Here is a 23,635-nt window from a genome sequence, read left to right on the forward strand (position 1 = left end):
CCGCACCCGTTCCGCAAAATTGCGGAACGGATGTGGACCCATTTGCGAACGTGTGAATGGAGCCTTAAGGCGTATTCATGCCTGTATTGCAAACAGAAATATAAAGGGCCGTGTGAATCCTGTATCGCGGATGTGGACTCATTGACTTGAACAGGTCCGCAATCGGCAAGATGCGGAGCGGAGGCATAATTCGGAAGGGCTTCCATTGGCTTTTGGGTCCGTGCCTTCACACTGCAAAAGATAGGACTTAGGCTAAAGCTCTCCCTAGGAATGGTTGGGTATAGCCCAAATTTTACTATAAAAATTATATTATGAATACACTCCTCAACAATGAATTTGCAACATCAAGAAGGAAAAGTTTTGGGTTTATGGAAATCACAGGATGGACAGATATGTTAATGATACAAAAATCGAGACTAAATATTTTAAATATCTCTATTTATTCAGCATAGAGTTTGAGCACGGTGAGCAGAAATGCACACCTTGGCACACTATCAGTCAGGGCCGTCTTTACCAAGGGGCAAAAGGGGCAGCTGCCCCGGGCCCAGTTGCTCCTGGGGGGCCCAAGGCAGCTGCCTCTTGAGCCCTGCTAGCCACTGCTCCGGGTGTCAGGCTGTCAGCTCTACCAGGATTCCAGGCATCATGATCGTACTGTGTTAAAGTTGTGATTTAGGACCTTAATGACATCATCACCATGTGACCAGTAACCTAGCAATTACTGGTCACATGGCTATGAGGTCATCACAGGTCCTGTGGAGTGTTGCAGAAGTTAACTCTGGAGCTTTTTTGTGTGAAGATTACATCAGAAAAAGGTGCCAGGGGCTGTTATGTTAATATATGGTAAACTACTGTATAGTGGGGTGCTGTATACTGTGTGGTGGGCTGTATACTGTGTGGTGGGCTGTATACTGTGTGGTGGGCTGTATACTGTGTGGGGGCCTGTATACTGTGTGGTGGGCTGTATACTGTGTGGGGGCCTGTATACTGTGTGGTGGGCTGTATACTGTGTGGGGGCCTGTTTACTGTGTGGGGGCCTGTTTACTGTGTGGGGGCCTGTTTACTGTGTGGGGGCCTGTTTACTGTGTGGGGGCCTGTATACTGTGTGGGGGCCTGTATACTGTGTGGGGGCCTGTATACTGTGTGGTGGGCTGTGTACTGTGTGGTGGGCTGTATACTGTGTGGTGGGCTGTATACTGTGTGGTGGGCTGTATACTGTGTGGTGGGCTGTATACTGTGTGGTGGGCTGTATACTGTGTGGGGGCTGTATACTGTGTGGTGGACTGTATACTGTGTGGTGGGCTGTATACTGTGTGGGGGCTGTATACTGTGTGGTGGACTGTATACTGTGTGGGGGGCCTGTATACTGTGTGGGGGCCTGTATACTATGGGGGGGGGGCTGTATACTGTGTGGGGGCCTGTATACTGTGTGGGGGGCCTGTATACTGTGTGGGGGGCCTGTATAGTGTGTGGGGGGCCTGTATACTATGGGGGGGGGGGGGGCTGTATACTGTGGGGGGGGCTGTATACTGTGGGGGCCTGTATACTGTGGGGGGCTGTATAGTGTGGGGGGGCTATACTGCTGTACTGTATACTGTGGGGGTCTGTATAATGTATACTGAGGGTGCGGTATAGTGTGGAGTGCTATACTGCTGTGCTGTATAGTGTGGGGGCTGTATCGTGTATTGTTTGGGGTGCTGTATACTGTGAGGTGTTGTATACTGTGGGGTGCTGTATACTGTGGGCTGCTATACTGCTCTACTATATACTGTGGGGTACTGTATAGTGTGGGGTGCTAAACTGCATACTGTGTGGTGCTGTATACTATAGGGTGCTATACTGCATACTGTGGGTTGCTGTATACTATAGGGTGCTATACTGCATACTGTGGGATGCTGGGGTGCACTGGAACACTAGGGTGAGCCGAGCCCTGGTCTCCTTCCTGCAGAGTGGTGCCCACTTCCAGCCTGAGCCCAGCTGCACAGAGCACTGACCCTGAGCCGCTGGAGTCTTCAGAACTGGAAGTATTTACAGTAATTTACTGGACTCTACCAGGTGTGTGGATTTTTTGTGTGTGTTGTGGTGGAGGGCGTGATTGCCTGCTAAGGTGTGGGAAGGCGGGATCCAGGGGGCCCAAGTAAATTTTTGCCCAGGGTCCAATCAATATTAAAGACGGCCCTGCTATCAGTGAGGTTATTAATGGTTGTCCAAGGAATGTTCACTTGGGCACACAAATCATCAAGATCTGCTGCTCGCAGCTCCCTTTGCAATTGCTAACCGATGACGTCCGCCCATCGTGCATATCTGGGACAAGCCACTGAAGACACTGCAGGCTATGGTAGCAGGTATGGGCCATGCAGGCTGCTCACAGTAGCACGAGCAACATGTGGCCTGGCATTGTACTGTTGAAGAATGGCTCAAGGGACACTGTAGAGAAATGGCCACATAACCGGTTCCACAACCAAATCAAAGTAACGATGAGCTGTTAGTGTACCTGAGATGAAGACTAGAGGAGTCCGGTACTGGAAATTATGCCACCCCACACCATAATCTCAGATGTAGGACGTTCCCTTGTGAAGACCACCTAGCAGAGACCAGGTACGTCACCAGAACTAATGAAAAAGCCCTTGCCCTGCGAGATTCAGTGCAGGGCAAGGGACAGCATGAGGGGCTGCCTGGGTGAAAAAGGGATATGTCCGGGTTCAGCTCTGAACACCCCCTTTAAATGAACATGCTTGAGTTAGTCACTTTAAAGCAAATCTGTCACCAGTCTGACAGCATCCAAAACTGGTGACAAAGACCCTGATGGGCTGAGGGCAACTCTGGAGGAACACTTCATAGTTAATTCTGATTCTGAAGATGTCTTCATGTACAGTATATGGAGAATCTACGATTTCGCTGGCTCACTGGCCAGAGAATGTATGGGACATGAATACTGGTCCTTAAAAACGGTGACGATTTAAATGGTGGCACGCGTCTCATAAAAACAAACGAGATGGTAAATTTTAACAGCCGTGTGCCGAGATCTTATTTAAAGCCACTACTCGCACGAGATTGGATTCTGCACATATTTGACTCCTGCCTTTAAACAGCGGTTTAATAAACCGGACGTGTTTATTAAAACCACAGTGGGTTGGCGTCATCGTTTTTAATTTCCTCTATGGAAGCCTGGCCACTAGCGGCTCCGTTATACGAGAGCCTAGAGGGGTCATTTACTAAGATAGTAGAAAAGGGGATAATCGCTCGTAACCGTCAGACATTTGCCTTTCCGTTGTAATTTTGGCTAGATCAATAAAAGCTGCGTGCGGTTGCCATGGCGCGGAAGCCATTTGTTATCCTCCTCTAAATGAGATTTATCTTCACATGCAGCAAAGAAGGACAACCGTCAATCATGTGAACTGGTGGACATTTGCACATTTATAAGGTCCCCTGTTCCGAACCAACCGTATAATTTTAGTGAACCATTCCAATAAAAAAATATAAAAAAATCTGTTTTTCCTATACTGAGATGACTGCAAGGTGTGAACGTTGCAGCATGCGTTTGTTAACAGGTTACACGTGCCATAAATGCTTTAGATGGGATGACATTAATTATGGTGATAGATCTTATAAGACATAACGTCAAAGTATCTCTGTGAACGCCTGGACGGCTTTTTTCCCGTAATCCGGCCGGTATTCTGACCTCAGCCATGAATAGATGGGCTGGGAATTCACTTTTAAAGGGATGCCATTACTTTTTGATCTGCGCTACTGCTGCTGATCCCGAGACTCTGAAAAATCTGCAGATATCAGAATACAATGCCATGTCCTAGCACAGGGATGGCCAATCTGAGGCTCTCCAGCTGTTGCAAAACTACAACTCCCAGCATGCCCAGATTGCCTACAGCTATCAGCCTACAGCAGGGCATGGTGGGAGTTGTAGTTTTACAACAGGCTGGAGAGCCTCAGGTTAGCCATCCCTGGCCTAGCATTTCTGTGATGGCAAAACACCTTTAAAAGGGTTATCCGCCTTTTTCAGATCGATGATGTAATCAGAGGATAGGTCGTCAGTATCTGATCGGTGTGGTCCTTGTCGCTACTTCCCGTACACCAGTGACATCACAAATGGGCGCATGCTCAGCCCCATCACATCCGGGACCCTCACCCATCAGATGCTCATGACCTATCCAGAGGATAGACAGTCAGTCTGAAAAAGGCGGATAATACGTAAAAAAAAAAAAAAAAGTTTGTCCAGCTGCCATTTTTCCTGATATCCCACCTCCCTTACACATGTATAAGCTCTCAGAGAGAGAGAGGAGTAAAAGCCCCCACACACATTAGTGCACTGTCCGCTGAGCCTCCTGAGAATGGCGGGTTTGGTCGACACGCTAATGTGTATGGGGGGACTCCTGACAGATGATGTCAGGGGGACAGAAGGATCGGTTGAAATGAATATTTTCGCACCATCCTTTTTGTCTAGCAGCGGCTTTCTCTGCTCTCCCCATAGAATACACATGCATGCTTGGCCGAGCCAAACAAGTTTGTGTATGGGGGAGCAGAGAGAGACATCTGTCGGCCGACTGCTATTGAATGTGTGTGCCCAGCTAAGGGTGCGTTCACATCATGTTTTTGCCATCCGTTTAAAGTATACATAAAATGTATACGGTAAACGGATGCCACAGACTGATGTCATACAGTGGCATCCATTCACCATAGAGTTCCATTGTATAAAAAAAAAAAAGCGTATACGTTAATGATAGAATGGGATAGAAAAGTTTGGTGTGCTACGCTTTTGTATCCTTTCCCCCCCCCCCCAATGTATACGTTAAACAGATGCAAAATATTTTGGCCCGGGGAATGTGGTGCTGGCCCGGTGAGGAAATTCTCATGATCATCTATAATGGGGAAAAACGGATAACCCCTTCAAGCTTCTGTTCTGACTCTTGAGAACAAACAACTGACCACCGTGTTGAAATCCAACATGTCAAACAAACCCTTCTTTTCCCCAAATCTGTGTCGGGGGAGAAACCTAGGCGGTCAGCCAGTGCCACCGGAAGTTTCGTCCTAAGGAATGGACGAATACATTTTTCATCTTATCCTGCGACATGACAACTCATGACAAATCCTACTAAGACAATTCTAATAGGAGAGCACTTCCTATTTGTCTCAATTCCTTCCTTGATGCCGCTTCCCAAAATGAGATACCAGCGCTATTTCTGGTACGTTGAAATGTACACAAAAAAAAAACTATGATCATTTACCTTATTGTATCTTTCATGTGGCACCGACTGTAAGACAATAGGCTCCATCGTAGAAACATTTGCAAATTGGACTTCTGGAATATATAGTGCACATACCACATGAGCCCAACCTGGAAGAGAGAACGGGACATGTAACACAAACTATCCTGGGAACCTGTCGAGTCACCAAGCACGCCCACAACTGCTGTGTACACCTCTCAGCTGATTTCACATGACCTGACCCAATTTGCCATGTGATGTGGTTTTTTGGCACTTTATTTGTAAAAATTGCGCATGTCTTTACAAAAAAAAATTAAAAAAAAATTCTGCCAAAAACAAAACAAAACAAACCCAGCAAGAGTGAATTCACCCTTCCACAATAGGTGCCAGGGAGCTTGCTCTATATCATAACTCCTAAAGGCCATGCAGTTTGAAAGGGATGCTATGTTTTACATACATCGAGTGGTAACATACTTAAAGGGGTTTTCTGGTTTGCATCAACATCCTTTGAAATGATTATTTATGACCGTAGCTGAATCTTTGTAATGTATTTCCTTTGCCTTCATTGCTCCCATCTCCCGTTCTGGGCTGTGGTCACATGACCATGTCCAGGCTGCTCTTTCTTATTTCCTTTGATGTTATGTCCATGGGTGGGGCAGTAATAGGGGAGTGTCTATGTAACTAGCTTGGTGGGAGGGGCTAACAACACACTGGGTGTGGTTAGGGGGGCGGTGCTGGAGGTGTGGCAGAGAAAGGTGCAGTGCATCATGGGTTTGGTTGGACACAGGAACAGGAAGTGATACATACAGGATGGAAACAAACCAGAGGGGTTGGTTTACATGATGAAAATGGGTCAGGAGAGTCTAAAAAAGCATGGGAAAGATGTACATGAGGTAAGCAACTACATAAGCAGATCTGTTGAAGATCATAGTAATCCTGGAAAAACGCTTTCAACCGTTATTTACCCAGAAAGTTCCCTTTAAAGGAAATACTAAGTTTTTACCAAGTGTCCTCAGCCTTCCTCTCTAAACACAAGATTCATCCTACTTGCGCTCTTCCGCTCCAGTCCTCCATGCTGCCTCTTAGTGTTGAGCGAACTTGTGTTTTAAGTTCGGCGTCTAAAGTTCGGGTTATCGAAGAATCGCATTATGGATTCCGCTACCACGGACCAAGTTATGGTCCGTGGTAGCGGAATCCATAACGCGATTCTTCGATAACCCGAACCCGAACTTTAGAAGCCGAACTTAAAACACAAGTTCGCTCAACACTACTGCCTCTGCTGTGCTCATGTTTCGGTCCCTGGCTTGTTTTCCTCTGGCGCTGCATGGACATGGTCACATGCTTCGCTCCAGTCAATGACTGGCTTCAGTGATGACGTGCTGCTTGTGGCCACATCACCGCTGAAGCCAGTGGTAGTGTTTTTTTGTTTTTTTTTTAAACTCTTATTAACAGAAAAGATGATGACATGCACGGCTAGATCGCCGATAATTGGGATCACTAAATGACAACTTTTCTGAGGGAGACGTTATTTATGGCTCGTAAATGTATTTCTTTGAGATGGTACAACCAGTACACCGAACTTGTCCATGTGGAAATTACAATAAAACCAAATTCTACTGCAATAAACCCAAAAAATGTGACAAGGTCTGGGGCCTATGGTGTGGGTCACCGGACACGATGTACTCCACCTCGAGACTGCGGCAGGCATTATCAGCAGCTCGAGGATCCATGGTCTAGTCGGTGGATGGGGTCCCCTAATGTATAATGTATTTTGCAGTGCAAAGTCAGTCACAGAGATCAGGATCCACAAAGGGGCAGTGGGTGATTGAAGTAACTAGACAAAAGACAAGTGTATCTGTTTGTATTATAATATGTAACAGGAATGTACAATATTAAAGGGATTCTGTCACCTCTTTTTACCCTATAGAGATGCGGACCTGCACGGCTAGATCGCCTGGTAAGGAGCCCAAGGGGCAGCACTAACCGTTCTGGAGCCCAGCCAAGCGCCCCTGTGAAGGAGCCCAGCACCGCCTGTCTCCGCAAATCTCCTCCTTGCTCACAAAGTCCGATCGCCGTATTCTCACAATGCGCGAGCTCGCGCATGCGCAGTGCCGGCATAGTGTTCCTTCCCTGTGCTAGCATCAGGGAAGGAACTGCGCACCGCGAAATTATGGCGATCTGACTTCGTGAGCAAGGAGGAGATTCCTGGAGACAGGCGGTGCTGGGCTCCTTCACAGGGGCGCGTGGCTGGGCTCCAGAACGGTTAGTGCAGCCCCTTGGGCTCCTTACCAGGCTCATTTACATTTATATATAAAATCATTTCTTACACTCAATAAAACCACTCAGAGACATAGGACAGGTATATTGCGGACATGCTAGCGGCGATCTAGCCGTGCATGTCCGGAGCTCTATAGGGTAAAAAAAGGCAACAGAATCCCTTTAATATCGTACATTCCTGTTACATATTAGAATACAAACAGATACACTTGTCTTTTGTCTAGTTACTTCAATCACCCACTGCGCCTTTGTGAACCCTGATCTCTGTGACTGACTTTGCACTGCAAAATACATTATACATTAGGGGACCCCATCCACCGACTAGACCATGGATCCTCGAGCTGCTGATAATGCCTGCCGCAGTCTCGAGGTGGAGTACATCGTGTCTGGTGACCCACACCATAGGCCCCAGACCTGGTCACATTTTTTAGGTTTATTGCGGTGTTTAAACACCAGCACTATATATGGTAGAATTTGGTTTATTTGTAATTTCCACATGGACAAGTTCGGTGTACTGGTTGTACCATCTCAAAGCAATACATTTACGAGCCATAAATAACGACTCCCTCAGAAATGTTGTCATATAGTGATCCCAATTATCCTCTTCCAGTATTCCCAGCAGGCAGACTTCGGGGGTGCAGGTCGCCCCAGCCAGTAGCAGATTGGAGAGAAAAGCTGCTACCTCCCCCCAAAATGTAGCAATCAGGCTGCATCTCCACATCATGTGCCAGAAGTCGGCCTCCAGGTCCCCACACTGTGGACATGCCGTGGATGATGCTCTACCCATTCTATATAGTCTAGTTGGCGTGAGATATGTTTGATGGATAATGTATAGTTGAATTACTTTATTATTGACTGCTGTTGACACCTGTAAGTGCGATTCTAATAAATCGGATATATATTCCTCTGTAAGTGTGGGTACCAGTCTTTTCCATTTACCTATGACCGTGAGGGGATTGGCTCTAACCCTTGCTTGTATTAGATATGAGTGGATTATCGAAAATAGTCCTCTAGGTGCCTGGGTTTTAACAATTCCTATGAGTGGGTACTTTGATACCATGGTATTGACATATCTGGAAAGAATAAATCAAGGCAACTGGACTTACTGTAGATTTCTTGAAAACGTTTCACTCGTTCTTCCAACGTTTTCAAGAAATCTACAGTAAGTCCAGTTGCCTTGATTTATTCTTTACAGATCGACCATGACCTGGATAAATGAGAACCTTCACAGACACATGGTATTGACGTTCGGTAATGTACTCTGTGAAGCTGTAAGTACGGAAAAAAATGGGTACGGGGAATGTTGTACTTCTGAGATAGCGCCTCGAACGTCATTAACACTCCCTGGCCATATATATCTCCAAGGGTTTTGACCTCTGCTGATTGCCATCTGTCTGCCCCCATAACTACCTGCATTTTCAGCAACGATTGATTAGCCCACAAGGGTATTTTGGAAACAATATCGGTAAGTTGGGTCAATAATTTAGCTTTCCTCCAGACTGTCTGTGCCAATTTATGCAGCAGCAGTAGTGGTTTCTGGAATTTCGGGGCAGTTCCAGGATGGACCATAGTGTGTAGCAATTCAGGTAGTGTTTTAAAAAATGCTCCGAGGTGGGTAGGTCTCCTGATGTATACCAGGTATTGATAAGCCGCAACTGGCCTGCCAGGTAATAAATATAATAATCCGGTAGAGCCATACCTCCCTCCGTTTTGGGGCGTTTAGCATATCCAGGCTTAGTTTGGCGAGAGATCTGCCCCATATAAATGTTCTAGAGCAGGGGTCTATTTCTCAAAATACCGATTTGGGTACATGCACCTCCGAGTGTTGAAGGGCATATAGAGCTTTGGGGAGAATAATCATTTTGATTAAGTTAATGCGTCCTGCTACTGAGATGGGCAATGTCTTCCAGTTTTGGAGCTTGCCCTTAATATGCCCAGTTAAGGGATGAATATTAAGTGACAGGGCTTGAGAGTATTTTTTGGTGATATGTACTCCCAGATACTTGAATGTATCCACCACTTTTAGTCGTTCCACATGAGAGGGACCTGTCCAGTCTGCACTGCCCAATGGCCTGTATACTGATTTCTCCCAATTGATTCTCAGGCCCGAGAACTCCCCAAACTTGTCTATCGGGGCCACTGCATTGCCAAGAGATGTGTCTGGCCATGATAAATACAAAATCATATCATCTGCATATAATCCTATACGGACTTCTCTCTCACCCAGGGTTACTCCAGTTATATGGTTACTGACTCTTATCCTAACTGCCAAAGTCTCGACCGCCAGGGCAAACGGGAGCGGCGACAGCCTTGTCTCGTTCCTCTGTAAAGAGGGAAGCTTTCACATTTATCAATCGCCTGATCACTGGGTTACTATATAGAATAGTAATCCATCTAAGGAACTGTGGACCAAACCCAAATCCTCTCAAGCAGTTAATCAAATAGGCCGACTCTATAGAATCAAATGCCTTGGCTGCGTCTAGTGAAGCCAAAGCCCAATCCTCATTCAGAGAGTATCCCACCTGTGTAACTACCTGAACCCGTCTGATGTTCTCAGTAGTGGATCTCCCTGGACTAAAGCCCGTCTGTTCTTGATGGACCAAAGACAGAATTACCCGATTTAAGCGGGTGGCCAATACTCTGGTCAGGATTTTGTTGTCTACATTCAGCAATGCTAAGGGTCTATAGGAGCCGCACTCTAGAGGATTTTTGTCAGGTTTGAATAGGAGTATAATAGTGGCTTCCATAAATGAATCCGGCAGGTGGCCCAGTTACACGGCTGAGTGGAGAGTAGTTAACAACTGAGGGGCTAGTACTTCTGCATATTTGGCATATACCTCGTTTGGGAGCCCATCTGGGCCAGGGGATTTCCCATTATTTAAGTATGTTATGGCTTGCTGTATTTCTTCTAGGCTAATTGGCAAGTCCAATTGGGTTCTTTGTGCTATAGTTAATTTGGGAAGAGATATACCCTCTAAATACGTGTCTCTCTCTGTTTCAGATGTTGTTATGCTGGATTTATATAAGTCTTTATAGAAATATGTAAAGGAGTTAAGAATTGCTTCCTGCGTGCAGAATTCTTGTCCTGTAGAGTTCCTGACTGCAAAAATTGCTGAAGAGGTGGAATTATGATGGATTAGTTGAGCCAGTAGTTTAGCTGACTGATTACCTGGCTCGAACGCTGTCTGTTTCATAAAAAATAGTTTCCTATCTGCTTTGTCTTTAAGTATTGCTAGGTATGTCTACCCGCCTGGAGCCAGGCATTCCTGTTAGTGTCTGTCGGATGGTGGATATATTGCTGTTCCATCTCCAAGCGTTTAGTGTCTGTTTTATATAAGATATACTGGAGTGTAAGTGTCATGGTCCCTCCCATGACAGAGGTGAGAAGATCGGATAGACTTGCTGCACGTGAGGGTATCTGACAGGTCTCTCTGTTTCCGTCTTTGTATGCTGTTTGGCAGGATCTCACCTCTCCTCAGGTTCTGCTTGTTATCAGTGATGAGGCTCTATTTAGGTCCGCCTCACACTGCTGACCATGCGGTTGATATTTCCTTTTGGAGTTGCTAGAGCTTGTTTGTCTTGGATCTCCTGCTTTTCCATTCATCTAAAAGCTAAGTACAAGTTACCTGTTCAGTTTGTTGTTCTCTGGTGTGTTTTGGTTCTAGGCCTCAGGGAGACGCAGGTTTCTTCATCTAGGAAGGAACCAGCTGTCTCATCCCCTGCTGCCTATCCTAGGGCTCGTCAGTTTTAGCAGGGCATAGGTATCCGGTGTATGAGCATTTCCACCATCAGGATCTGCTCATACTGGCAGGAGTTAGGGAAAGGCCTAGGGATTACAAGGAGGTTACCATCCCTCTTGTTGTCTATTTCTTTTGTGTGTATCTGGAGTTTCCCCTTCCCCACTACCCGTGACAGTAAGGACCCTCGAAGAAATGCTTTTAGGATATCCCATACTAGGGCTAAATTGGGTTCGTCTGCATGTATTTTCAAAAACTCATTTAGCTTGTGAGAAGTCCCATCCGTGGAACCCAATAAGTTTAGCCAAAACGGATGTATATTCATTCTATACATTACTGAGGGGGTGCCACATATCAGGGTACCCAGCACCGGTGAGTGGTCCGATATCCCGCTAGGCAAGTATAATATAGAGCGAAGGTTTAACATCGCAGTCTCATTACCTAGCATATAATCAATTCTGGTTAGAGAGTCGCGACCGTCACTATGACAGGAGTATGTCCTACCTCTGGGGTATTTAGCCCTCCATAAATCTAGCCGTCTAAATTCAGTTAAGAACCTGTTGAGTGGTGAGGGACTCCCCGCACTTGTCGGATCCACCATATCCGAAAAGCGAACTAGAGGAGGAGTCCAACATCATGTTGAGATCTCCTATACTAAGTACCCTGGCACGTGGGTAAGTAGCTGCAAATTGTAAAACCTGCATAGAGCCGGGAGGAGAATTATAAATGCCTAATAATACATATTGTACATTGTCAATAAGAGAGTGACCAAAGACATATCTGCCTTCGGCATCAGTGACTAGGTCTTTCACCTCCCAGCGTAGTTGTTTGTGAATTAACAGGGACACCCCTCGTGAAGAGGAAGAGTGGTAAGAGTGTGCTGCCCATTGAACCCAAGGTTTCTGCAAAACCCGAGATGTGTTAGCGGTAAGATGTGTCTCTTGGAGACATAGGATTTGTAGGCTTGAGTTTCTGACAAATGCAAGTACCATGGATCTCGTTTCTGGTGTGCCTAGTCCCCTGACATTCCATGATAAGATTTTTAGCTCAGCCATGGCTTTCTACGTACACGTGTATCATCAGGAGTGGGACATAGTGCAGTGGGTGCATTAACATGCAACAGTAAATAACCAAAGAAAACTTAATTGTTCTAAAACCGGAAAACAATCTAAATCCCTGACGTTATGTTTCTGCAAGTGTAGAGTTAGGTCTGGGGTGATCTCTTACTCCAGACTATAGGCCAGTAAAACCGGGATGCCTCTGCCTACGATGATGAGTTGTATATAGGTATCGAGGCCCTATATCTTTAGCAAATGTACACTAAATGTGATCAAATACTGCAATGAAATATATCTGAACATGTCACATAGACCAAACCAGTTTGTCGACGTCTTCTGGTGACCAGTCCCTAGGCATACCGAGATTCTCAGCGTCTTGGGGATCTTTGGTGTAAGGCCAGCCATTCAGAGACTTATCCAGGAGATGTAAAGAAGACCGCTCTGTCGCCGTCCACCCCAGATTTTGCAGGATAGCCCATGGAATATGGGATGTTGGTGTCTCTCAGGCGCCGCTTGACATCCATAAAGGTGGCACGTTGTTTCTGCAGTTCCATGGAAAAATATGGAAAGATGGACACCCTGGCGTTGTCATATTTAATTTCTTGCCATCTTCTAGCTAAGGCTAGTATCCTGTCTCTATCTTTGCAGTTGAGGAACCTTGCAAGCATGGGCCTGGCTAAGGCCCCTGGTGGAGGAGGTTTCGCTGGTACTCTATGCATATGCTGAAGAGAATTCTGCATCCGGAAAAAGTGCTTTCATCCATTTTTCTATAAACTCATCTGGTGCACGACCTTCCGCTCTTTTAGGGAGACCAATGATTCGGATATCGTTTCTGCAGAGCCCATTTTCTAGATCATCAGCTTTCTGTTTCCAGAGCTCCGCTTTGGTGTTAAGGTCAGATATGGATCTTGGAACAGTAGCTGTGGCATATTCAATGTGTGAAATACGCTCCTCTGTATGTTGGACTCTTTCCCGCAAGTTATACGGATCTTGGCGTAACCGTCCCAGGTCAACCTTAACTTCATCTAGTTTCCCTGTAAGGGATGTCTTATATGCTGTAATGGCTTGCAGGACTTGAGCAGATACTTGTTTAAGCGTAGGCTCCTCATGGTCTTCCTCAGAGGAGGTTATAGGGGGTTAGTAATTCTGATGCTGTGCTTGCTCTGGTATGCACATTTCGCTGCGGTAATGGTGACCGTGCACCTTCATCTGGTTGTCTAGCAAATTCACGCAAGTTTTCTGCGTCGCTCTGTGTTTTTTGTGGCCCCATTGTTATATGAGGTTAGCAGCCAGTATGCACTAGTGGAGGCCAATTCCGGTTATCTAGGAGGTGCAGTGTATTTTATACAGTAAGTCTGTAGCCTATAAACGTTTTGTGCTGTTATTTACAACCCAGTGGTCTGGGTATATTATTAGGCAGTCTATATTCTCCACTTTGGTCTTATAATGTCAGAGATATTGTGTTTATATTATATAAAACAGGAGGTACTGTGCCCTTGTATTGAGGCAGGAGCCTGCGTCTATCTAATCTCCTCCCCCCCCCCAAGTGCTGCGGGGATGTTGCCAAGATGGCCGCCTGGTGGGAAACCGACAGAGGCACGCGCGCGTGGTTGGTCCCCGCTCCTCCACCTCAGGGAGGCCCCGCCGCTTCCCAATATCTTCCCTTTACTCCTCACCAGGTCTGATGTGTCGGAGTGCGCGGCAGGTCTTCTGTCCCGATCACCAGCGCAGATCTTAGGGTCCAGGTCTAGTGCGCCCAGGTGCTCCGCAGGTCCTCTGCCTCCGGCGTGGTTCACAAACCTTGGCTCCCAGCGCAGTTCTTTCCGTGCAGTCCGCCGGGTAAGTCTGTGTAGCGCTGGGTCCCGTTTATTGCAGGGCTTAATCAGTGGTCAATTTAGCTGCAAATGGCTGCGAGTTGTCCAGGATTTGTCCGGGTCTGCAGTGCCTGCCACGGAGATCCTTCTACATGCGTCCAGCCATCTTGGCTCCACATGGAGGTTTTTGACAGTAGAATTTATCGCAGATTTTCCTGCCAAAAACTGGCAGGCGTGAGTGTGGCCAAGTTATTATTTATGTTTTTGCCACAACCGAGATAAGAAAGAAAAATGCTGGAGTTCATGGCCATAAACAATGCCCTCCCATTGAGATGAATGGGAGGCCGATTGCACCCAGACATCTGGCAGCTTTTAGGTGTGGGATCAAATCTGACCAAGGACAACATCTGCATGGAGTTTGTATTGTTCTCCCCGCGTTTCCTCCCGCACTCTAAAGACATACTGATAGGGAGCTTAGATTGTGAGCCCCATTGGGGACAGAGTGATGCTAATGTCTGTAAATCACTGCGGCATATGTCAGCGCTATATAAGTGAGGAAAAAAATAATAAAAAATGTGAGCTGCACTGTGGGTGACCGGGAGTGTCACAACACAGGGAAATCTGAGAAAGTACCACAGTGGTCAGACCCACTGATCAGAATACAAGGACATACCTTAAAGGGGTTGTCTCACTTTAGCAAATGGCAGGTATCATGTAGAGAAAGTTAATACAAGGCAATTACTAATGTATTGTGATTCTCCGTATTGCCTCCTCTGCTGGCTGGATTCATTTTTCCATCACATTATACACTGCTCATATCCAGGCTTACGACCACCCTGAAATCCATAAGTGTGGCCGTGCCTACACACTAGGGGTGGGCGATATAGACGATATAGGCGATATGCGATATAAATTTGTGCCACGATATGGATTTTGAGCATATCGCCTATATCGCCGGACCGAGATATGATCGCGCTCTCTGCGCGCACCATCTTCTCCTGAGCCGGCACACTGGGCACAGTGGAGAAGGAGAGAGTCCCTCCCTCCCCACTATGCGCGGCTGCCGCTGACCACCAATGACAAAAGAGGAGGAGGGGAGGGACTGACAGTAAATCATTGAGTTTTCACGATCTCAGTGAGCGCGTGAAAAACTCAAATCCGATGGTATATTCTAACCCCCAGGCGTTCCCATGGTGACAGGGACGCTTGCCTGGTGGTTAGAATATACAGGGCCACGCCGCTGACAGTAGAACATTTAAAAACTAATCAGTAACTGTAACTTTAACTTTATTAATTGGTGATCTCTTTACTGTATACCTTACTAGGTCTTAGCTCCGGTAACAGCAGGCAGTGCGGGGGGCGGCGCTCACTCGCTGACGTCACGCGCCTGCTCCTCCCACTAGGCGGCGCAGGCGCGTGACGTCAGTGAGTGAGCGCCGCCCCCCGCACTGCCTGCTGTTATCGGAGCTAAGACCTAGTAAGGTATACAGTAAAGAGATCACCAATGAATAAAGTTAAAGTTACTGATTAGTTTTTAAATGTATTCCTGTGAGCGTGGGGGGGGGGGGGGGAATCTGTGGATGGCACCGTTTAGGGGGGGGGGGGGGGGGATCTGTGGATGGCACCATTTAGGGGAGGGGGATCAGCTCCCTGCTGCTGTGTGCACAAAGCACAGGGCAGCAGGGAGAGTGTAAAGTCCTATTCACCCTATTAGAGCTCTATTAGGGTGAATATGACAAGGGTTCTACGTTCTAGCCCTTAAGGAGACTAATAGTTATTAAATAAAAAGTAAAAAAAAGTTTAAACACGCCCCCCCCAAATATAGAAAACAATATATCGCAATATATATCGCATATCGCACATGCTTAAAATTATATCGCAATATAGATTTTAGGCCATATCGCCCACCCCTACTACACACTATAGGAAAAGGCACCGGCCTATGTGCACTCCCACGGACCCGGCCACCAGAGAGGATGGCGCCTTTTCCTATAATGTGCAAGCACGACCACCACTGATGGTCTGCAGGGTGGTCGTAACCCCTGGAAACGAGCAGTGTATAATGTGATGGAAAAATGAATCCAGCCAGCAAAGGAGGCAATATGAACAATCACAATACATTAGTAACTTTCTCTACATGATAAATGCCATTTACAACCCCTTTAATATTCTATGACAGGAATACCCCTTTAACTAGAGGGGTGGGGCTTCGATATTCTTGCTTTTGCAGTCAGAACAGTCGGGAAGGGGCCCTATCCTGGCCCAGCTTAGAAGGGGGGGGGGTTATCATTGGGATCACAAGAGAAGAGCATATCGCTAGAATGCCGCTAGATTTTATTTAAGGGGGCGGTATCCATTTGACAAAAAAAAAAAATCATTCAATGCTTATGGATGCATGTATGTGTTCTAAGAGAAAGGACTACCTGGCTCCGGGGATTTGGCTAGAAATAATAATAATCTACAGGCGACAAGAAAAAAAAACATTTGCCATAATATATTCCTATTGGTGAGGCCAAGAAAGAAGAACTTGATCAAAATCCCCGGGCAACTGAGACTGCAGCTACTTCAATGACACCTACACAGTTCGTGGCGATGTCTGAAACGCGCTGACATTTGTCCTCCGTCGTCCCAGCGTAATTACCACTCACCTCGAGCGAGAGCCTTCTTTACACAGAGGCCAGAAGAATGGGGTTTATCATGCAGAGCGGCTTTCAATGAGCTCCAATATGTTGGATTATGAAGAAAATCAGCTTTAAGTCATAATGTGTGCGCTGCGCCTCCAGAACAGGCCATTGTGGCCATGCCAGAAACAGCAGCAGATTTCGGACGACTTTAATAGCCAAAATGATTCTGCAGGACTTGACCAGCGTCCAACTTCTAGTCCCTGAAGGTAAACACGGGCTTCGGTGGCAGAAAGCAATAAGTCAATCTACTTCTCAGTGTTCACACACATATGGGGCCGTCTGGTACTATTCCCTCGCCCCGGCGGATGGGAGGAGGCAGACGAGATACTTACAGATGTAAAGCTCCTGTTTTTAAGTAATACTGCCAAGAACGGGAGGGTAACGGTGCAGAGTGACGCGCGTTAGAGATCGAGAACATAAGCAAAGGATTTAAAAATAAATAAATCACAATTTCCCCTCAGAAGTTGTTAAATCCACTAATCAACGGCTTCTGCGAAAGCTGGGTGACAACGGGTAATACTAGAAAGCTGGGTGACAACGGGTAATACTAGAAAGCTGGGTGACAACGGGTAATACTAGAAAGCTGGGTGACAACGGGTAATACTGGGGTTGTCAGCCAACGAGTATTCAGGCTAGTACGTACAAGGGTTCATGCATACGACCATGCTGGCTCAGTGCCTGTGCTGCGGACCGCTAATAGCGGTCCACAATGCAAGGGGCACTGGCCGTGTGCGCTCCGTTTTGCGGTGCGGACTCATTGACTTGAATGGGTCCGTGATCTGCAAGATGCCGCCAAAGACAGAACGTGTTCTATCTTTTTGCGGTGTTGGAGGCACTGACCTGAAACCCCATGGAAGCGCTTCGTAGTGTTTCTGTGGGCTTCCAATCCAGGTTTCCGCTCCGCAAAAGATAGGTGAAGCCCCACTTCGGTCATAGCTTGCGGCTCGTGGACCCATTCAAGTCAATGGCCAGTAGCCTACACTGAGCTCTTACGTTCACGTGCATAAGCCGTAAGACTCAGATCACATCTAGTCTGATTAAAGGGGTATCCAGGGCTAGCAATATCCGACTGGTGAGGGTCCGACACCCGGCACCCCCACCGATCAGCTGTTCCTTTCAGCCTCCGATGCAAAAACTAGCACAGAGCCAGCGGCACCGGTCCAGTCAAAGTGTAGGGACCATAACAGAATACATTCACTTCAGTGGGAGCAGTAACCCAGCACACCTACCGCACTGTGAAACGCACCGAGATCCCGGGTCAGTCCGAGGGGTTAGTCCTGAAGCTGGAGGCTGTGGGGTGCTGGGTGTCGGAGTCCCACCGATTGAATATTGAAGCCCAGAAAACCCCTTTAAGCTCACCATACACATAACTGCCGGACAAACGTCCATTCAGCTGACAGCTATCCTCCCATACATGTGCATGCTCAGCTCCGCCGAGCCGCTGCCAGACACCTCTTCTCTCCTGAGAGCAAAAGGATCAGCCCGACAAAATCCAACCTGCCCAATTCTTATGCCCCCCAACATAAGCAATAGGGGAAAGTTGGAAGACCCAATACACGTTAGACCAGGGGTCAGCAACCTTCGGCACTCCAGTTGTTGTGAAACTACAATTCTCAAAATGCTTTATTCACTTCAGTGGGCGTCCTGAGAAGAGTAGAGCAAGTGTGCATGCTGGGAGTTGTAGTTTTACAACAGCATTAGACAGTTGGCCACACCTGCCGGAGAGTGTCCCCCGACTTACACCTCCAGTAAAGGCTCTGATGCACCATATGGGCATACAGTGGCATGCCTCACCCATAGGCCTGCATGGTATGCATGTATCTTTGCAGTGGCCCACTGTATAGGAAAGCACAGACTGCAGCTCTCACAGAGGTATGCCGGCACATAGCACCCTGAAATAAACCAAAAGGACACTTGATTGTGTCCCTGCTGTGTGCCACTGGCATCAGTGATTGGATATTGTCAGAATGTGCAGGGACACCCACTCCAACTGGTAACAACCAGCTCGACCTTCACTGCAAACTGCTAGCAAATCATTCATAACTTCTAGCAGGAATAATAGAGGAATGGCACAACATACAGTTATGCGAATAGATGCTCCAGAATTTTTATTACATGCCAGGAGAGGTGACAGCTCCTTTTTAAAGGGGCTTTCCCCTCGGCCCCTATACACGGTATACGGATAAGTATCTGATCGCTGAGGGTCCAGAGATCACCAGCACAGAGGTCCCCGATTCCCCATGTGAAAGTCTACTGTCCACTCACTTCTACAGGACTGCAGGGTGGCGGTCATGCATGCACACTGGGAACCAGGGAACTCCGTTCTAATGACCGGTGGGGAAGGGGGACCAAGCAGGGACGCCCCCAGTGATCAGACACTCACCCCCGACTCTGTGGTAAAGGTGGTAAAAGTCACGGTTGTGTAGCAAATAGTTCCCTTCCCATACATCTGCTCCGTGTCCCTCTATAACTAAGATTAGCCGTACAATCAGGGCAGCCCAACTGACAACCTCTGCGAGGGCACATGTGACACCAGCTCACAGGTTGTCAGCCAGTCTTGCCGAGGTGACAAGTCTCATCTCCTGTGACACTGTATGATTTTCGGGGGACAGAGTCTTTCCGCGATCTCCAGCCTAGTACCATACATTCCCTGTAATAACACGGCAGCCATTTAACTCACATACCAGCCGTTTCATTGTAATAAACCGAACATGGAGAACAAATGGTTTAATATCGGAGTCATCAGAGCCGGCTACCCTGGATTTCAGCCTTTATTGCCATGTATTATTAATATCCTGCTGATTTATTTCTCCACGTGTGTCCCACAGTGATCAGCAGCGCGGCCGCCTGCAAGAAAGTCAGCGCTTTATAGGAACATTTCCTAAAAGCTTCCCCATGTAAACCCTCAGGAGGCCAAATCAGACTAGAAGACTGTGTGTGGGGGAAGGGACGTGACAACCACCCAGTCTCATGAATAGAAATTCGTGTCCAGTTTTATCTCCTGTGCAGTACAGAAAATGCTGCTACTTAAAGGGGATGTTCCAAGAAAAATATTTTACAGTTTTTAAACCAACCTGGATCTGAATGGTTTTGTAATTGCATGTAATTAAAATGTATATAGCCACTGAGATAGTCAATAAAATGTATCTGTATAGCGCCACCTGCTGTTTCTTGTTCTCCTTATTTCTTGTCCACCTCACTGAGGTGCAAGCACTCGCTCAGCAGAAAAGGTATGCACCTTGAGAAAGGACACGCCCCCTTGAGAAAGGACACGCCCCCTTGAGAAAGGACACGCCCCTTGAGAAAGGACACGCCCCTTGAGAAAGGACACGCCCCTTGAGAAAGGACACGCCCCTTGAGAAAGGACATGCCCCTTGAGAAAGGACACGCCCCCTTGAGCTGCCAGAGCAATTGGAGCAATGAGTGTGGATCTCTGAATCCATGTCAGGTACAGGGCTGGTCCTCGCTTTGTTAGAAAAAGATGGTCACATACTATGTGATGTCAGATTTTAATTTTCACATCAATCATGGCATAACCCCTTTAAGAGGTTTTCCAGGAATTAAATATCCTCAGGATAGGTCATCAATTTCAGATCGACTACCGGCACCTCCACCTATTCGCTATTTGAAGGGGCTGGAGCACTCACCCCTTGTACTACACCAAACTAGGGCTGAAACAATTACTCGAATTAATCGATTAAATCGACACAAAAAAATCCTTGAATCGATTGAATTGAATCGATGATTCATTTGTGCCATGTGACCACAGAGTGCGAGTGAAGAGCTTGCCATTACTCACACTCCGTGGTCACCCGCCTGCTCGCACAGCGCTGCACTGCATCCTGACGTACACACATCCTCAGGACATTTTAGTTCACTGGCGCTGCGGCTGGGCACTGATGGCTAGGAGGGGGAGTGGAGGAACTGACGGCAGTGGGGGGGAGCTGGTGGCATTGGGGGGAGGAGCTGATGGCACTGGGAGGGGGAGCAACTGATGACATGGGAGAGCTGGTGGCATTGGAGGGGTAGCTGACGGCACTGGGGGATAGTGGAGAGCTGACGGCACTGGGGGATAGTGGAGAGCTGACGGCACTGGGGGATAGTGGAGAGCTGACGGCACTGGGGGATAGTGGAGAGCTGACGGCACTGGGGGATAGTGGAGAGCTGACGGCACTGGGGGATAGTGGAGAGCTGACGGCACTGGGGGATAGTGGAGAGCTGACGGCACTGGGGGATAGTGGAGAGCTGACGGCACTGGGGGATAGTGGAGCGCTGACGGCACTGGGGGATAGTGGAGCGCTGACGGCACTGGGGGATAGTGGAGAGCTGACGGCACTGGGGGATAGTGGAGAGCTGACGGCACTGGGGGATAGTGGAGAGCTGACGGCACTGGGGGATAGTGGAGAGCTGACGGCACTGGGGGATAGTGGAGAGCTGACGGCACTGGGGGATAGTGGAGAGCTGACGGCACTGGGGGATAGTGGAGAGCTGACGGCACTGGGGGATAGTGGAGAGCTGACGGCACTGGGGGATAGTGGAGAGCTGACGGCACTGGGGGATAGTGGAGAGCTGACGGCACTGGGGGATAGTGGAGAGCTGACGGCACTGGGGGATAGTGGAGAGCTGACGGCACTGGGGGATAGTGGAGAGCTGACGGCACTGGGGGATAGTGGAGAGCTGACGGCACTGGGGGATAGTGGAGAGCTGACGGCACTGGGGGATAGTGGAGAGCTGACGGCACTGGGGGATAGTGGAGAGCTGACGGCACTGGGGGATAGTGGAGAGCTGACGGCACTGGGGGATAGTGGAGAGCTGACGGCACTGGGGGATAGTGGAGAGCTGACGGCACTGGGGGATAGTGGAGAGCTGACGGCACTGGGGGATAGTGGAGAGCTGACGGCACTGGGGGATAGTGGAGAGCTGACGGCACTGGGGGATAGTGGAGAGCTGACGGCACTGGGGGATAGTGGAGAGCTGACGGCACTGGGGGATAGTGGAGAGCTGACGGCACTGGGGGATAGTGGAGAGCTGACGGCACTGGGGGATAGTGGAGAGCTGACGGCACTGGGGGATAGTGGAGAGCTGACGGCACTGGGGGATAGTGGAGAGCTGACGGCACTGGGGGATAGTGGAGAGCTGACGGCACTGGGGGATAGTGGAGCGCTGACGGCACTGGGGGATAGTGGAGCTGACGGCACTGGAGGATAGTGGAGCTGACGGCACTGGAGGATAGTGGAGCTGACGGCACTGGAGGATAGTGGAGAGCTGACGGCACTGGGGGATAGTGGAGAGCTGACGGCACTGGGGGATAGTGGAGAGCTGACGGCACTGGGGGATAGTGGAGAGCTGACGGCACTGGGGGATAGTGGAGAGCTGACGGCACTGGGGGATAGTGGATCTGACGGCACTGGGGGATAGTGGATCTGACGGCACTGGGGGAACTGATGCACTTGGGCTGATCGCACAGGGGGGAACAAAGGGTGTTGGGGACTGATGGCAGGGGGTCTGATGAGTTTTTATAAAGGAAAACAGTCTATTAATTCATTTTTTCTTATTAGAGTACTCCAATAATCGTAAAAAATTATCAGTAGAATACTCGATTTATAAAATAATCGTTTACTGCAGCCCTACACCAAACACAGCGCCATAATTTGTAGTGTGGCGGTGCCTGGTATTGCAGGACAATACAATTCAATTGCATGGGACTGATCTACATAAAGGCTGTGTGACCAATTGATCTGACGTCACAGGCTGGAGAGCCCTTCCGACAGGTGATCAGTAGGGTTTCCTATGATGCTGCTAGTTTGAGTCAATAGACCGGCAGCCAGGACGGGATCTGAGGCCGAATACGTGCAGTACAAGACAGCTGTATAATGGCCATGTGAGTGCAGTCTTATAGACGAAGGCAAGGACCAGGCCACAAGATTGCAGCTCCTGCCTACGTCATCAGACCAAGTAACTCTGCTAGTGAACTTTAAAGGTTACCATACATATAATGGTCTGCAGCTCTGCTGATTTCCCCCAAACATGCACCCTCGACTAACCATGTATGTATTGTGAACTGGAGAGGAGATAGCTGCTGCCACACTTCTTTGGCAGCGGCTTAACTCCCCAAATCTTTGTCTAATGTGTATGGCCACCTTAAGATATTCCCATCTAGAATATTGATGGCATATCACTGGGATGGGGGCAGGTCTCATCTGTGAGACCTGCTCCTATCTACAGAATGGGGCCCAGAAGGCAGAGCAGCTACATAAGCGCAGCCAAACTCTGTTAACCTCTATGAGAAATCCGAAAATAGTCACGCGTGCGGTATCAGTTGGGATTTGGCACGGCCTCCATTATGAACAGAACCCACCACGCCGCTGACTGCTACCCTAAAATATGAACAAGATGTCTAAAAGGTGCACAGCAACCACTAGTAATGTGGTCCAGCAGATCTCGGGGACACGTGCTCAAAACCACGTTGTCCACAGAAATGTGCCCTCCTGGGTTCTCGACGTGCGGTCTGTTAGACCGTGGCGTTGCCGCTGAGATACCCAAAATCTGCTGGACTGAATTACTGAAGAACCTAGATTACAAAGAGAAGGAAGGGGGGACATCGTGAGCTCAATTCAATAAACGCTAAAGATTAAAAAAGGAGTAATGCTTCAAAAGAGAAACCTGCTGACTCAGAGCTTGGCGTCCGACTCGAGAGCTCTGATTGAAAACCTATGAAATGTAAAAACACCGCGGCGCGGCTCCTTGGCCTCATACCAGGCGGACGCAAGTGGTAAATCCTGGTGAACCCAGCGACACGGCATTCCTGGTCGGCAGCCAGAGGGTTCGGATTTCACTAACAACTTTTGT

General features: G+C 48.1%; 1 protein-coding gene across 4 annotated transcripts in view; it reads right to left on the minus strand.

Annotated features, from left to right (window-relative positions):
* The window catches only part of MLLT10 (MLLT10 histone lysine methyltransferase DOT1L cofactor), a 188,600-nt gene that overhangs the window by 111,697 nt on the left and 53,268 nt on the right, over window positions 1–23,635 (minus strand). For 3 of the 4 annotated variants that reach the window (XM_040434434.1, XM_040434433.1, XM_040434435.1), the window contains exon 5: window positions 5,238–5,347. The exons of the other annotated variant lie outside the window; for it this stretch is intronic. In XM_040434434.1, coding sequence (XP_040290368.1) covers window positions 5,238–5,347 — 110 coding nt within the window. The remainder of the gene's footprint in view (window positions 1–5,237; window positions 5,348–23,635) is intronic. 4 annotated transcript variants of the gene reach the window in all.

Source organism: Bufo bufo, chromosome 5, assembly GCF_905171765.1.
Source record: "Bufo bufo chromosome 5, aBufBuf1.1, whole genome shotgun sequence".
In the NCBI taxonomy this organism is placed as follows: Eukaryota; Metazoa; Chordata; class Amphibia; order Anura; family Bufonidae; genus Bufo; species Bufo bufo.